The sequence below is a fragment of the Eucyclogobius newberryi genome, unplaced genomic scaffold (genome assembly GCF_026437365.1).
Source record: "Eucyclogobius newberryi isolate DKJ021-1_F unplaced genomic scaffold, fEucNew1.0.hap1 SCAF_12, whole genome shotgun sequence".
Taxonomy (NCBI): domain Eukaryota; kingdom Metazoa; phylum Chordata; class Actinopteri; order Gobiiformes; family Gobiidae; genus Eucyclogobius; species Eucyclogobius newberryi.
In genome coordinates, this window is record NW_027315746.1 from 37,112,894 (window position 1) to 37,129,283 (window position 16,390).

General features: G+C 48.1%; 1 protein-coding gene across 2 annotated transcripts in view; it reads right to left on the reverse strand.

Moving 5' to 3' along the window:
* The window catches only part of LOC140356773 (junctophilin-1-like), a 268,226-nt gene extending 253,535 nt beyond the window's left edge, over positions 1-14,691 (reverse strand). The window contains exon 1 of one of the 2 annotated variants that reach the window (XM_072441966.1): positions 14,118-14,691. In XM_072441966.1, coding sequence (XP_072298067.1) covers positions 14,118-14,496 — 379 coding nt within the window. In that variant the 5' untranslated portion in view covers positions 14,497-14,691. The remainder of the gene's footprint in view (positions 1-14,117) is intronic. The other variant, XM_072441967.1, reaches the window with a different exon arrangement.
* Positions 14,692-16,390: the final 1,699 nt, after the last annotated feature.

The window sequence follows — 16,390 nt, forward strand, 5'->3', positions numbered from 1 at the left end:
CCGCGGAGTGATAAGGACCCCGAAATAAGGACCCCGAAATAAGGACCCCGAAATGGCTCCTGTCAAGACACACGCTTACGACGTGGACTTTAAACTCTGGGCTAAAGTATCAGTCTCAACAGTGGTCCCAAAGAGCTCTGAGGTCCCAAAGAGCTCTGAGGTCCCAAAGAGCTCTGAGGTCCCAAAGAGCTCTGAGGTCCCAAAGAGCTCTGAGGTCCCAAAGAGCTCTGAGGACCCAAAGAGCTCTGAGGACCCAAAGAGCTCTGAGGACCTAAAGAACTCTGAGGACCCAAAGAGCTCTGAGGTCCCAAAGAGCTCTGAGGTCCCAAAGAGCTCTGAGGTCCCAAAGAGCTCTGAGGACCCAAAGAGCTCTGAGGACCCAAAGAGCTCTGAGGACCTAAAGAACTCTGAGGACCCAAAGAGCTCTGTGGACCTAAAGAGCTCTGAGGTCCCAAAGAGCTCTGAGGACCCAAAGAGCTCTGAGGACCCAAAGAGCTCTGAGGACCTAAAGAACTCTGAGGACCCAAAGAGCTCTGTGGACCTAAAGAGCTCTGTGGACCTAAAGAACTCTGTGTGAGGAGGCAACGAGTATGAATACCCTACACTAGGCAAGGCACGTTTATTTGTAGAACACATTCCAAACACAAGGCAATTCAAAGTGCTTCACAACAGGAAGAAAATGACAAAGAAATGACATAAATCACAAAACAGTTTAAGACATAAAAGAGAAGAGTTCAAATAAAATCCTTTCAGTCAAACACAGCTGAACAAAACATCTCAGAGTAGAACCTGGCACCAGCAGGAGGCCGGTCCATGTTTAGTCCTGACTCTGGCACCAGCAGGAGGCCGGTCCATGTTTAGTCCTGACTCTGGCACCAGCAGGAGGCCGGTCCATGTTTAGTCCTGACTCTGGCACCAGCAGGAGGCCGGTCCATGTTTAGTCCTGACTCTGGCACCAGCAGGAGGCCGGTCCATGTTTAGTCCTGACTCTGGCACCAGCAGGAGGCCGGTCCATGTTTAGTCCTGACTCTGGCACCAGCAGGAGGCCGGTCCATGTTTAGTCCTGACTCTGGCACCAGCAGGAGGCCGGTCCATGTTTAGTCCTGACTCTGGCACCAGCAGGAGGCCGGTCCATGTTTAGTCCTGACTCTGGCACCAGCAGGAGGCCGGTCCATGTTTAGTCCTGACTCTGGCACCAGCAGGAGGCCGGTCCATGTTTAGTCCTGACTCTGGCACCAGCAGGAGGCCGGTCCATGTTTAGTCCTGACTCTGGCACCAGCAGGAGGCCGGTCCATGTTTAGTCCTGACTCTGGCACCAGCAGGAGGCCGGTCCATGTTTAGTCCTGACTCTGGCACCAGCAGGAGGCCGGTCCATGTTTAGTCCTGACTCTGGCACCAGCAGGAGGCCGGTCCATGTTTAGTCCTGACTCTGGGCACCAGCAGGAGGCCGGTCCATGTTTAGTCCTGACTCTGGCACCAGCAGGAGGCCGCTCCATGTTTAGTCCTGACTCTGGCACCAGCAGGAGGCCGGTCCATGTTTAGTCCTGACTCTGGCACCAGCAGGAGGCCGGTCCATGTTTAGTCCTGACTCTGGCACCAGCAGGAGGCCGGTCCATGTTTAGTCCTGACTCTGGCACCAGCAGGAGGCCGGTCCATGTTTAGTCCTGACTCTGGGCACCAGCAGGAGGCCGGTCCATGTTTAGTCCTGACTCTGGCACCAGCAGGAGGCCGGTCCATGTTTAGTCCTGACTCTGGCACCAGCAGGAGGCCGGTCCATGTTTAGTCCTGACTCTGGCACCAGCAGGAGGCCGGTCCATGTTTAGTCCTGACTCTGGGCACCAGCAGGAGGCCGGTCCATGTTTAGTCCTGACTCTGGCACCAGCAGGAGGCCGCTCCATGTTTAGTCCTGACTCTGGCACCAGCAGAAGGCCGGTCCATGTTTAGTCCTGACTCTGGCACCAGCAGGAGGCCGGTCCATGTTTAGTCCTGACTCTGGGCACCAGCAGGAGGCCGGTCCATGTTTAGTCCTGACTCTGGCACCAGCAGGAGGCCGGTCCATGTTTAGTCCTGACTCTGGCACCAGCAGGAGGCCGGTCCATGTTTAGTCCTGACTCTGGCACCAGCAGGAGGCCGGTCCATGTTTAGTCCTGACTCTGGGCACCAGCAGGAGGCCGGTCCATGTTTAGTCCTGACTCTGGCACCAGCAGGAGGCCGCTCCATGTTTAGTCCTGACTCTGGCACCAGCAGGAGGCCGGTCCATGTTTAGTCCTGACTCTGGCACCAGCAGGAGGCCGGTCCATGTTTAGTCATGACTCTGGCACCAGCAGGAGGACTACACTTTGGTTGTACAAACTCCGGGCCAAGCTACTGTAACCCAGGTGATTTTCTGCTCCTGGACCGTTTCTGCCTCCGTTTTGCTTGCCTGGTCCCTTTGCTTCATTTTTGCCTGCCTGGTCCGTCTCTGCCGAACTATCGCGAGACTTCGCTCACGTATCGCGAGATTTGCGGCGCTAAGCTCTTTAAAACATGGCCGCGCGCGGTTGTTCGGGAGGAGTGTGGGCCTCCAGGTTGTTAAGCGGCTGCAGGTAGGCGGTTAGCCCTCTAAACGTTACATTTTACGAATATTCTGCTTATTCACTGTTATGCCATCGACTTTGCAGATGCCTCTGCCTGTGATCTTGTGTTTTGTTTGACTGATATACTTAAAGTGGACCTGGTGAGTGCTTTGTTATTGTTCGAAGCTAACATGCTATGCTACTGTTGATTGAATCAGTTCACACGGACTTGTCAGCCGGTGCGGGCGCTGGCTGCACTCGTTCATGTTAAATTGTATCAATTTTGCACTTCAACTTTTGCTGAATCTGACACTGAAATCTAATGATTTAAAGTTAAATTATTAAATGTTTATTTCACTTTATGCTCAACACTAACTATTTATGCCCAAACACTGGGAATATTAATTACTGATTGAGATGAACAGATGACATGAAATATTGTATCTAAGCATGATCTAAGATTGAATTATAATTTATTATTAATTAATAATAATAATTTTGTTGTTTATTCATGGTCCTGTTTTGAACAGGCCAGGTTCCAGAACTGGATGGCGAGCTAAAGAAACCAGAATGAACCGAGAGAGTGCAAACATCTGCCGGTGCGGTAGGAGGCGCTGCAGCCGCTCCCCACACATACATTATATCCTACACAATATCCCCTGCTAGTGGATAAACTGATTCATACTCTGAAACCCTTGGAAGTTACCCGTGGATTCTATTTTTGTGGACTGAGCTATGCAGCACTGCACTTGGAACTTTGTTAACGCGTTGAACTGATTAAGTTCAGAAATATGGACCATTATTCTAATTGTGCACAACTGTAAATATTGTATATATTTGTCAATCACTGTAAATAACACCACTCAGCGCTACAAGCATTTTTGTCAGTTGTCTCATTGAATACACCTCATTTTCCTCCGAGCCGAACCTTAAACTTCTGGTACTAGTCCAACTCCAATTTTAATGCACTGCAGCATTATATATGCTACACTACACCATCTTGGAATGAACACTATGCAATTGGAGAGTGGACACCTCCTCCACCATTTTCATCAACACCGGGTTCCCCCAAGTGTCCGAGTCCCCTGCTCTACACACATGACTCCTCCTCCTACAACACGCCTGTCAAAGATGCGCCAGATGTTTTCATCTTTCAGAAGGCTGAGGGCCCACAGAAGGCTGAGGGCCGATTTGGACAAAACTTCACAGAGCTGACTTGGCAGAGGTCTGAGCGAGAAAAAAGACATGTGGTTTTGGGAAACACGTGGAAGAAAGAAAGGAGACGGTTTTGTGGACGTAGAGCTGTGCTCAAAGCGGAGCTAATGTGAAACTAATGTGGAGCTAATGTGGAGCTAATGTGAAACTAATGTGGAGCTAATGTGAAACTAATGTGGAGCTAATGTGGAGCTAATGTTAGGCTAATGTGAGGCTAATGTGGAGCTAAGGTGAAGTTAATCTAGAGCTAATGGGGAGCTAATGTAGAGCTAATGTGGAGCTAATGTGGAGCTAATGTGAAGCTAATGTGAAGCTAATCTAGAGCTAATATGGCACTAATGTAGAGCTTATGTGGAGCTAATTTGGAGCTAATTTGGAGCTAAGGTGGAGCTTATGTGGAGCTTATGTGGAGCTTATGTGGAGCTTATGTGGAGCTTATGTGGAGCTAATGTGGAGCTAATGTGGAGCTAATGTGGAGCTAATGTGGAGCTAATGTGGAGCTAATGTGGAGCTAATGTGGAGCTAATGTGGAGCTAATGTAGAGCTAATGTAGAGCTAATGTGAAGCTAATGTGGCGCTAATGTGGAGCTAATGTGGAGCTAACAACAAGAAAACACTTCAGTGATGATGCTCTGTGAGGAAAACATCTAAACCAGTGCAAAGCTGGACAGATCAGGAGCCACAGGTAAAAACACAGGTCAGAGTGTAATAAAGTCTGAACATGACAGAGTGAAGCTGCTGTGACAGTGTCCACACTCACGTGACAGTGTCCACACTCACGTGACAGTGTCCACACTCACGTGACAGTGTCCACACTCACGTGACAGTGTCCACACTCACGTGACAGTGTCCACACTCACGTGACAGTGTCCACACTCACGTGACAGTGTCCACACACACGTGACAGTGTCCACACACACGTGACAGTGTCCACACACACGTGACAGTGTCCACACACACGTGACAGTGTCCACACTCACGTGACAGTGTGCTGCCACATCCTCTCCAACAGTCTGCATTTCCCTGTGAGGAATGGGCACTTTGACATTGGCTTATAAAGAAACCAGACACACTTTTCCAACAGAATTCCCTCCTGTGACCCTGTGGTTCTCCAGTGAGATGTACAAATACTTTCCCACTCTTGTAATGTAATCAGTGACTATCCAGACTGTTCATACATTTGTATAATTTAGATATTAATCCCCTGAAAAGTTCAGATTTATAAGCTTTAATAAATATTTCAGTCAAAAGGCTCTGATCATCATTTCTTTAAATTTCTTGATTATAATAACTTCTTATTTGTACAAATCTATAAAAGTCCTGTTTCTCCAAGTCAATGGATTCTTTCAACTCATCAAATCTTTTCAGATGATCCTCCTTTACAATCTGGTAAAGACCTTTAGACCTTTTGTAATCCAGACCTTGAGTCTCAGGTCAGTTCTATTTGGTACAAAACCTTTGGTCATAAACCGACCAGTTTTTAACATCTGTGTTTAGTTTGTTCTGATCCTCTCCTTCCATGTTGTAAGAACAGATTTGACCCAGGGATTCTTCACTTCCTCCGTCAGACTCAAGCGTCTGTCATCTGCAGTAAGACCTGTACAGAATCCCCCGGCACCACATGACTCTGTATAAGACCTGTACAGGAACCCCCGGCACCACATGACTCTCAGTATAAGACCTGTACAGGAACCCCCGGCACCACATGACTCTCAGTATAAGACCTGTACAGGAACCCCCGGCACCACATGACTCTCAGTATAAGACCTGTACAGAATCCCCCGGCACCACATGACTCTCAGTATAAGACCTGTACAGGAACCCCCGGCACCACATGACTCTCAGTATAAGACCTGTACAGGAACCCCCGGCACCACATGACTCTCAGTATAAGACCTGTACAGGAACCCCCGGCACCACATGACTCTCAGCATAAGACCTGTACAGGAACCTCAGGCACCACATGACTCTCAGTATAAGACCTGTACAGGAACCCCCGGCACCACATTACTCTCAGTATAAGACCTGTACAGGAACCCCCGGCACCACATGACTCTCAGTATGAGACCTGTACAGGAACCCCCGGCACCACATTACTCTCAGTATAAGACCTGTACAGGAACCCCCGGCACCACATGACTCTCAGTATAAGACCTGTACAGGAACCCCCGGCACCACATTACTCTCAGTATAAGACCTGTACAGGAACCCCCGGCACCACATGACTCTCAGTATAAGACCATTGAGCACCACATTCTGGCTCACACCAGAAACGCTCTGATCTGAGCTGAAATATAGTATTTGTTCAGACGGGGCAAAACCCAGTCCCAGTTCTTCCTTTTTATGTTTTGAATCAAACAGCCGGTTGGGGATGGAAATCGGAGGAGTCCAGAACAAATAGAGAGATCTAGGTAAAACATACATTTTTATTGTTTCAATCCTTTGACTTAGACTCAAGTATGGGATGAGGTTCAATTTTTGATAGTACCACGCCTAAATATCTAAAATTCAGTTTGCCTTTGTATAATGAATAATAGGATTGTTTATAACAGAATTTATATAAACTATATTATACTATATACTTATATAATTTGTTTTATCATTGTTTATTGTTTTATTTTGCACCGAATCACCAAAGCAAATTCCTAAGTTTGTGAATTCTGTTCGTTGACAACGGAAAGAATCTGATTCTGATAATTTCATTTGTTTTTTTATGTCCTGGTCACAATTTATATTCCTTATAAATATTTACTTTTTTATTTTATTCTAAATCTTTGTTGGTTTGATTGGGTTCAGTGCCGTTCATATTGAAGGATTCTACTTGTAACATTTCTGATGCCGTTGGCTTGATTGTATTGATCACACCACATTGAATGTGTTTAATCTCTCTGGTCAAAAACAACAGGCCTCATGGTTTATCAGATGCTGGTCTTGGTTGCCCAGGCGATGTGCTCTTTCGATTGAGATGAGAGGGACTTCAACTCCTGAGCCATCAAGGAATAATCTCCAAAAAGCGTTTTGTATCCATTTCTTCTCCTTCTCCTTCTACGCCCACAAGCCTCAGGTTAGGACGATGTGATCTGGACTCCTAATCAAGGATCTTATTTTTTATGTTATTGTTCTCTGACTCCTGTGTCGTCACTCTGGCCCACAGTGCCTCCATCTGGCCCACAGCGCCTCCATCTGGCCCACAGCGCCTCCATCTGGCCCACAGCGCCTCCATCTGGCCCACAGCGCCTCCATCTGGCCCACAGCGCCTCCATCTGGCCCACAGCGCCTCCATCTGGCCCACAGCGCCTCCATCTGGCCCACAAGCGCCTCCATCTGGCCCACAAGCGCCTCCATCTGGCCCACAAGCGCCTCCATCTGGCCCACAAGCGCCTCCATCTGGGCCCTTACTGTCTGGAGATCGTCTGTATTATCTGAAACATGCTGCTCCACTTCCTCCATGCGTGCTCCGGTTACTCCCTCTGCTTTCAGCTCAGCGACTACTGCAGCAGATACGGCCCATGGCAGCGATCACCTCGGCTCTGAGAGACTCCAGATCACGTTGTATTTTGCATCTTATTTCGGACATATTGAGCAATAACTGATGATTAGTTATATTTTCTCCCCCTTCCGATGCAAAGAAGTCATGAGAATCTTAATCTGGGCCGGCGGTACCCGTTTCTCTGGCGGTGAAGCCATGTTAGCCTCGTTAGCTTACGATGTGGGCTGTTTTCCAATGGGGCTGTGGAACGTCATCTTTGTTTGTTTTATCCCATAGTGTTACCAGACTTGTGTCAACTGTTATTGACTCATTTTAAAACTCCATATTCATATTTAATGTTTAATTATCTGGTCAATAAATGTTCAAAAACTACAGGTGGGTAAGTGTTCATTCATCAACTACTCATTTTCATTAATTCATTCATTTAGATATTTGATTTGAGAATTGTTCATTTCCTAATGAAGGCCAGTGCCCCTCATAACTATGAAAACATACATATTAAACATATCCACACTGAACTCTTGATCCAATACATTCATCAATATCAACTTTGAACATCGCCCTCTTTCATGAGTAGGAGGACATGAATAACACTACACTAGTAGAAATACTACATTACAACCTTCTAAGTGAAATCTTTATAAAGGCATATAAATCGGACTCTTTTCTTTCCAACTGACAAAGAATGGGAAAATAAATGTACATCTCTATGGAGGAACACAAAATAACACATTTGGAAATAATTCTGTTGGCGGCCCAACATTTCCATGTTTTTGTGACTGTCCAGTTGATGAGATCATATGATGTTAAAATATTGTGGATGGACATTAGTTCAGGCCTTCCTCCTGGGAAGACAGCAACAAGTTCATCCAAGACTGTCAGACATCCAAGTGGCACCGGGGCACCACAAGACCACAAGGCTGTCTTAGTTCACCTCTTCTTTTTACACTGTGTCCTAATGCATGTCATACCACCCACTATAGCCTTACACTTATGGAAAATAGAGCAGGTGGCATGAGTTTATTTTGACTCTCACCCCCCCCCCCCCCCCCCCCCATCATGTGCAATTTGCCTGCTCAAGAGTTTTAGGCGACATGGAGTGTTTTACAGAGCATGCATTGAATCAATTTTACGATATGACGTGTCAACTTGGTTTAGACTTAAATCACAGATTATTACTTTGACTCATGGACTCATGGAGAAGGTTTAGAGTCCCAAACTGCAAACTGAACACATTTCGAAATGAAATTGTACCTATAGAAATGAAAAAACTTTGCTCAGGGCTGTCCGGTCCCTGTATGACCGGAGCAGGAGCTGTGTTCGCATTGCCGGCAGTAAGTCAGACCTGTTCCCAGTGCATGTTGGACTCCACCAGGGCTGCCCTTTGTCACCGGTTCTGTTCATAATTTTTATGGACAGAATTTCTAGGCGCAGTCAGGGGTCGGAGGGTGTGGTCAGGGGTCGGAGGGTGTGGTCAGGGGTCGGAGGGTGTCCGGTTTGGGGACCACAGGATCTCATCTCTGCTGTTTGCAGACGATGTTGTCCTGATGGCTCCATCAAACCCGGACCTGCAGCTGCACTGGGACGGTTTGCAGCCGAATGTGAAGCGTCTGGGATGAGAATCAGCTCCAAATCCGAGGTCATGGTTCTCGACCGGAAAAAGGTGGCTTGCCCTCTTCAGGTGGGTGGGGTGTCCTTGCCCCAAGTGGAGGAGTTCAAGTATCTCGGGGTCTTGTTCACGAGTGAGGGAAGGATGGAGCGTGAGATCGACAGGCGGATCGGTGCAGCGGCTGCAGTGATGCAGTCGCTGCATCGACTGTTGTGGTAAAGAGGGAGCTGAGCCGAAAGGCAAAGTTCTCTATTTACCGGTCGGTCTACGTTCCTACCCTCACCTATGGTCATGAGCTTTGGGTAGTGACCGAAAGAACAAGATCGCGGATACAAGCGGTCGAAATGAGTGTGGCTTGGCGCTCCCTTAGAGATAAGGTGAGGAGCTCGGCCACAAGGGGGAGCTCAGAGTAGAGCCGCTGCTCCTCCAGCTGAAGTGGCTCGGGCATCTGTTCCGGAGCCTCCTGGGCGCCTCCCTCGGGAGGTGTTTCAGGCATGTCCCACTGGGAAGAGGCCCCGGGGAAGACCCAGGACAGGCTGGAGAGACTATGTCTCTCGGCTGGCCTGGGAACGCCTCGGGATCCCCCCGGAGGAGTGAGAGGAAATGTCTGGGGAGTAGGAAGTCTGGGAGTCCCTGCTCAGACTGCTGCCCCCGCGACCCGGCCCCGGATAAAGCGGCAGAAGATGGATGGATGGAAATGAAAAAACTGCACACAGACTTATGGAATCTGCAATGACAATGCATCCTCCAAAGATGAGATGCACAAAGTCTTTAGAGAATGTGCAAAGACTGAAGTGTTATAATGTAGTGGCTCAAGGCCCCTGTTGTTGAATCACTCGAGGCTTTTTTGGCATCTTATTTTTGTGTAAGGCCGCAGTTATTTTATCTTGGGATTTTTAAATGAAACATATTGAACAGGCGGACGAAATATAAATACAAAAATAATTTCAATTTGAAAAGATTTTCTTTCTTCATAAAACATTAATATTATAATTCAAGGAAATATGTCAACAGGCAAGAAGAATATAAATGTAAACATTATAATTTCTTATCATTGTTTAAAAGATGATATTGAACTGAACTGTTAAACAACCACAAAGTATAAATTATTTTTCAATTTTTGAAATAAATAAATTCAGATTTTTTCCTCAACAAAAAAGCTTTTATTCAAAAGCATTTTCACAAGTTTGACATTAGAGATGATTTTATTTACAGCCAAAATCCCTCTTTTTCATTAACTGTTTATAAGTGTCTAAATTTACTTCTTCCTCTTCTTATTTTGGCCGATTTGATTTCTGTTCCTGACACCTGTTTTCTTTTGCCAGAATTCAAACACAGGGAACCATCCTGTTCTTAATATCAACTTGTTTGTCACTGCCACAATAATAACAGGATCAAACTGCTGCGTGACTCCTGCAAGAAATGGACAATACCGGTACCGAAAAGCATGATAACAAGGTCCCTGACTTTGGGATTTACCTCGCGCCTCGCCGACTCCCGCCGTGTCTATGGATTGTAGCGACGGTGAAACAAGACGGCGCCGGACTGGACACAACGGACTCCATCATCCACACGGGTGAGCAGCAGCACGCACGGGCAGAGAATGCGACTATCGGACTAGTGAACCTTTGGACTAGTGAACCTTTGGACTAGTGAACCTTTGGACTAGTGAACCTTCGGACTAGTGAACCTTCAGACCCTTGTCCCGGGACACATTTCTCCCATGGGACACAATACAGGATTTTCTTGTTTTATCAATAAAGTGCTACTGTTTTTGACATGACTTCAGAACAATGTGTACCTCATACCTCCAGCCATGGACACAATCAGCCAATATCTTTGTGGCAGGAAAAAGACAAGCAAAAAAATAATTATGACACAAAATGTCCTAAGGACAGGACTGAATTTATCATGGATATTCAAAAAATGGAAAAGAAATTCAAACAAATATGAAAATGAACAAATTCCAAAGACTTTGGGCTAGTTGAGATGCCGGACTAAACGTATAGGACTATTTGAATATTTGTATAGAAACTGTATGTTCAGTGTCATGTTCTTTGTTTTGTTCACCATTTTTTCACCATCGACCTCTGCGCCAAATTTCATGATTCTACGATCAGATTTTTTTGGGGTCATTTCCTATCTCTCAATGCATTTTTGGTACATTTGGGGGCGCTGACGCGCCAATTTTTTTTATTTTAGAAAAGGGAAATAGCCAGAATGTAGAGAGGCACGATTTTTTAGAGGTGTGCAGATTTTTGTGACTTTTCGTCAATGTTCACTGGGTGAAAAATAGGGGGGTTGGTCCCAAGAAGAAGAAGAAGAAGAAGAAGAAGAAGAAGAAGAAGAAGAAGAAGAAGAAGAAGAAGAAGAAGAAGAAGAAGAAGAAGAAGAAGAAGAAGAAGAAGAAGAAGAAGAAGAAGAAGAAGAAGAAGAAGAAGAAGAAGAAGAAGAAGAAGAAGAAGAAGAAGAAGAAGAAGAAGAAGAAGAAGAAGAAGAAGAAGAAGAAGAAGAAGAAGAAGAAGAAGAAGAAGAAGAAGAAGAAGAAGAAGAAGAAGAAGAAGAAGAAGAAGAAGAAGAAGAAGAAGAAGAAGAAGAAGAAGAAGAAGAAGAAGAAGAAGAAGAAGAAGAAGAAGAAGAAGAAGAAGAAGAAGAAGAAGAAGAAGAAGAAGAAGAAGAAGAAGAAGAAGAAGAAGAAGAAGAAGAAGAAGAAGAAGAAGAAGAAGAAGAAGAAGAAGAAGAAGAAGAAGAAGAAGAAGAAGAAGAAGAAGAAGAAGAAGAAGAAGAAGAAGAAGAAGAAGAAGAAGAAGAAGAAGAAGAAGAAGAAGAAGAAGAAGAAGAAGAAGAAGAAGAAGAAGAAGAAGAAGAAGAAGAAGAAGAAGAAGAAGAAGAAGAAGAAGAAGAAGAAGAAGAAGAAGAAGAAGAAGAAGAAGAAGAAGAAGAAGAAGAAGAAGAAGAAGAAGAAGAAGAAGAAGAAGAAGAAGAAATATTCCGATGCGAAAACAATGTTTCCCATTTTTCAAATATCATAAACTATACATTTTCGGAAAGCGCTCGCGCTTTCCTACCTCATGGTGTGGGTCCCTGGTCACTGACGGGTACTTTCGTTAATTTTGAGTGGGTTCCGCCCACTTTGTGTTTTTGGCCCTCTATACAGTAATAATGTTACATTTTTGCATTACATGTTTATATGAACGGAACATGCAAGAGATGGAACGTATTCGTGAGCTACTTAGTGCGAATGAGTGCTTTATATGGGGATGACGACCACATCCCAATGTAAAGTGCTCGTTTAGTGCGCACTTTTGCACGGGCTTCGCCCGTTTACAACGGTAATGTTCCATTTTCCTACTACTAATTAGTATGCACGGGGCGTGCGTGAGGGAGGAGTGCGTTAGTAAGTGTTTGGAAGTGGGCGAGCGCTTCGCGCTCGATTTCGTGCGCACTACGTGCGCACTTTCGCAGCAGTGCTTCGCACGGCCTTACGAGATTAATAGGCCTCTCGCAGCTTGTGGCGCTCGGGCCTAATAATTTAAAAATCGATTCATAGAACCATAGTTACATCCGTAACCGTTTTAGCGCTAAAACTACGCGTCCCACAATGCCGCCAAACTGCCTGCCGCTCTGCTGCACTGCTGTGTGAGCTGTGAGGGAGAAGTGCACTTTAAGCACTTTTGAGCAGAAGTTGGTAAGTAATTGCTTCAAAAACAGCGTAGGCTTTATAAAGCTATTTATTTCTTATATTTTTAATAGTTTTATGTTTTACGTTATGTTCGGCCCGCGACCCAAATGTGTTTGACACCCCTGATCTATATAGTCCATGGCCGGGGTCTGGAGGCCCACCCTCCGACCCCTGACCACACCCTCCGACCCCTGACCACACCCTCCGACCCCTGACCACATCCTCTGACCCCTGACCACACCCTCCGACCCCTGACCACACCCTCCGACCCCTGACCACACCCTCTGACCCCTGACCACACCCTCCGACCCCTGACCACACCCTCTGATCCCTGACCACACCTTCTGACCCCTGACCACACCCTCCGACCCCTGACCACACCCTCTGACCCCTGACCACACCCTCCGACCCCTGACCACACCCTCCGACCCCTGACCACACCCTCCGACCCCTGACCACACCCTCTGACCCCTGACCACACCCTCTGACCCCTAACCACACCCTCCGACCCCTGACCACACCCTCTGACCCCTGACCACACCCTCCGACCCCTGACCACACCCTCTGACCCCTGACCACATCCTCTGACCCCTGACCACACCCTCCGACCCCTGACCACACCCTCTGACCCCTGACCACACCTTCTGACCCCTGACTACACCCTCTGACCCCTGACCACACCCTCTGACCCCTGACCACACCCTCCGACCCCTGACCACACCCTCCGACCCCTGACCACATCCTCTGACCCCTGACCACACCCTCCGACCCCTGACCACACCCTCTGACCCCTGACCACACCCTCTGACCCTTAACCACACCCTCCGACCCCTGACCACACCCTCTGACCCCTGACCACACCTTCTGACCCCTGACCACACCCTCTGACCCCTGACCACACCCTCTGACCCCTGACCACACCCTCCGACCCCTGACCACACCCTCTGACCCCTGACCACACCTTCTGACCCCTGACCACACTCTCTGACCCCTGACCACACCCTCCCAACCCCTGACCACACCCTCTGACCCCTGACCACACCCTCCGACCCCTGACCACACCCTCTGACCCCTGACCACACCCTCCGACCCCTGACCACACCCTCCGACCCCTGACCACACCCTCTGACCCCTGACCACACCCTCCGACCCCTGACCACACCCTCTGACCCCTGACTGCGACTAGAAATTCTGTCCATAAAAACTGCCGGACGCAGAAACTCACCCTGAGGACATGGAATAATAATGAACAAAAGTTTATCCATCATAAATCAACCATAACAGAGACAGAGGAACAACAACAACAACAACAACAACAACAACAACAACAACAACAACAACAACAACAACAACAACAACAACAACAACAACAACAACAGCAACAGCAACAGCAACAACAACAGCAACAGCAACAGCAACAGCAACAGCAACAGCAACAGCAACAGCAGCAGCAGCAGCAGCAGCAGCAGTAGATTGTATTTGATGGTGTTTTGTCTTGTATCCCCTGCTCTGGTCACTCTCTCAGCTCCTCTGCTCTGGTCCCCCCTGGACTGTGACGGGACTTACCTCCGTCCCCGTACGTCTCCACGCCGTACCCGTCCTGCAGTCCGTTGGTCCAGGTGCCCTCGTACCTGGCGGGCGTGCTGAGGCTCTGGCGCAGCCCGTAGCGCCCCTTGTAACCGTGCGTCCACTCGCCGCGGTAAATCCAGCGGCCCTTGTTCTCCACGCCGAGCCCGTGCCGCTTGCCCTGAGCCCAGTAGCCCTGGTACTGGTTCCCGCTGGGCCAGGTGTACGCGCCCACTATCTCAAAGCCGTTGGACCAGGAGCCAGAATACTCCCCTTGGCCCTTGGGCCCCGTGCACACGCCGTGGCCGTGCGCTTTGCCGTCCTCCCAGCCTCCGCAGTACGTGCCCCCATCGTCAAAATCGAAGCGGCCGCCCGTCATCAGACCCGCGGGAGAGGAGCCGGTGGCGGGACGCGGGTGAGGTTGCGGGTTCGAGGTTCCGTGAGGGGCCGCAGAGCACGGCCGGGTGCATGGGCAGAGCGCGGCTGACTGAAGCGGCAGGAGAGACGTGAGAGGCGGCCGCCACGACTGTCCGGTGCTGCCCGCTTCTGCTGCGCGTGCGGGTGCGTGTGCTGGGGCTCCCACTCACTGTGACACCGGGCCCCCCCATGGCCCCCCCATGGCCCCCCCATGGGCCCCCCGCACCCGCAGCTGTCACTCAAACAGCACCGGGAGAACACATCCGAGCGCGCCTTTCACAGTAAAACTCCAAGAACACGGACACACGCAGCGTTCTGAAGGTTCTGAAGGGTCTGAAAGTTCTGAAAGTTCTGAAGGGTCTGAAGGGTCTGAGGGTTCTGAAGGTTCTGAAAGTTCTGAAGGTTCTGAAGGTTCTGAAGGGTCTGAAGGGTCTGAGGGTTCTGAAGGTTCTGAAGGGTCTGAGGGTTCTGAGGGTTCTGAAGAGTCTGAAAGTTCTGAAAGTTCTTAAGGGTCTGAAAGTTCTGAAAGTTCTGAAGGTTCTGAAGGTTCTGAAGGGTCTGAGGGTTCTGAGGGTTCTGAGGGTTCTGAAAGTTCTGAAAGTTCTGAGGGTTCTGAGGGTTCTGAAAGTTCTGAAGGTTCTGAAGGTTCAGAAGGTTCTGAAAGTTCTTAAGGTTCTGAAGGTTCTGAAGGTTCTGAAAGTTCTTAAAGGTTCTGAAAGTTCGTAAGGGTCTGAATGTTCTGAAGGTTCTAAGGATGTCATCTTCGCTTGTACATTTGAGGCGTGTGTTTTTCTACATCTCGCAAAAAAACAAAAAATCTTACAAATTCCATTTGGAGTCCACGTTCTGCTCTGACCTTTGACCTTACACTCCCTGACCTTTGACCTTACACTCCTGGGGTCGGGTAAAGGTCCGGCATGATTCCACGGAAACAGAAACGTTCTATTCCATATTGTATCATAGTAAGATAAAATAAGATAATCCTTTATTATCCCACGTGGGGAAATTTCATTGTTGCAACGCAGTAGATCCAGAGGAAAAGAACAGAACTTACAGGAAGTTTGAAAAACACTGTCAGTAGAAGATCTGCTATAAACAAGACCTCCCATAGACAATAAGGATCTCCGGGTGAGACGAGGGTTCTCTGCAGGTTCATGAGGTAAAGCCAAAGGAACGACATTTCCATGGAAACAAGGCCAAGCACGAGTCAGGTTTGTGGAGGTGCAAGGGGGGCAATAAAACCACAACCAAACAATGTTTTTAGTTTCGTTTCTTAAAGGGGCTAAAACGTGACCTTCTGTAAAATGTGGTTCAACTTTGGTTTGATTTTTAAATTTCTGATTTATTTTTGAATCAACAATAAACAACAATGAAACGTCATTAAAAGTTATTTATCAAAGTTATTTCTGAAGTGCAAGAAAACAAAGAGACAAACAAGTAAAATACACATGAAAGGAATGACTCAGCTCAGGAGCAGAGAGGAGGTGCAGAGAGGAGGAGCAGAGAGGAGGAGCAGAGAGGAGGAGCCAAGAGGAGGAGCCAAGAGGAGGAGCAGAGAGGAGAGCAGAGAGGAGGAGCAGAGAGGAGGAGCCAAGAGGAGGAGCCAAGAGGAGGAGCCAAGAGGAGGAGCAGAGAGGAGAGCAGAGAGGAGGAGCAGAGAGGAGGAGCCAAGAGGAGGAGCCAAGAGGAGGAGCAGAGAGGAGAGCAGAGAGGAGGAGCAGAGAGGAGGAGCAGAGAGGAGGAGCAGAGAGGAGGAGCCAAGAGGAGGAGCCAAGAGGAGGAGCAGAGAGGAGAGCAGAGAGGAGGAGCAGAGAGGAGGAGCAGAGAGGAGGAGCCAAGAGGAGGAGCCAAGAGGA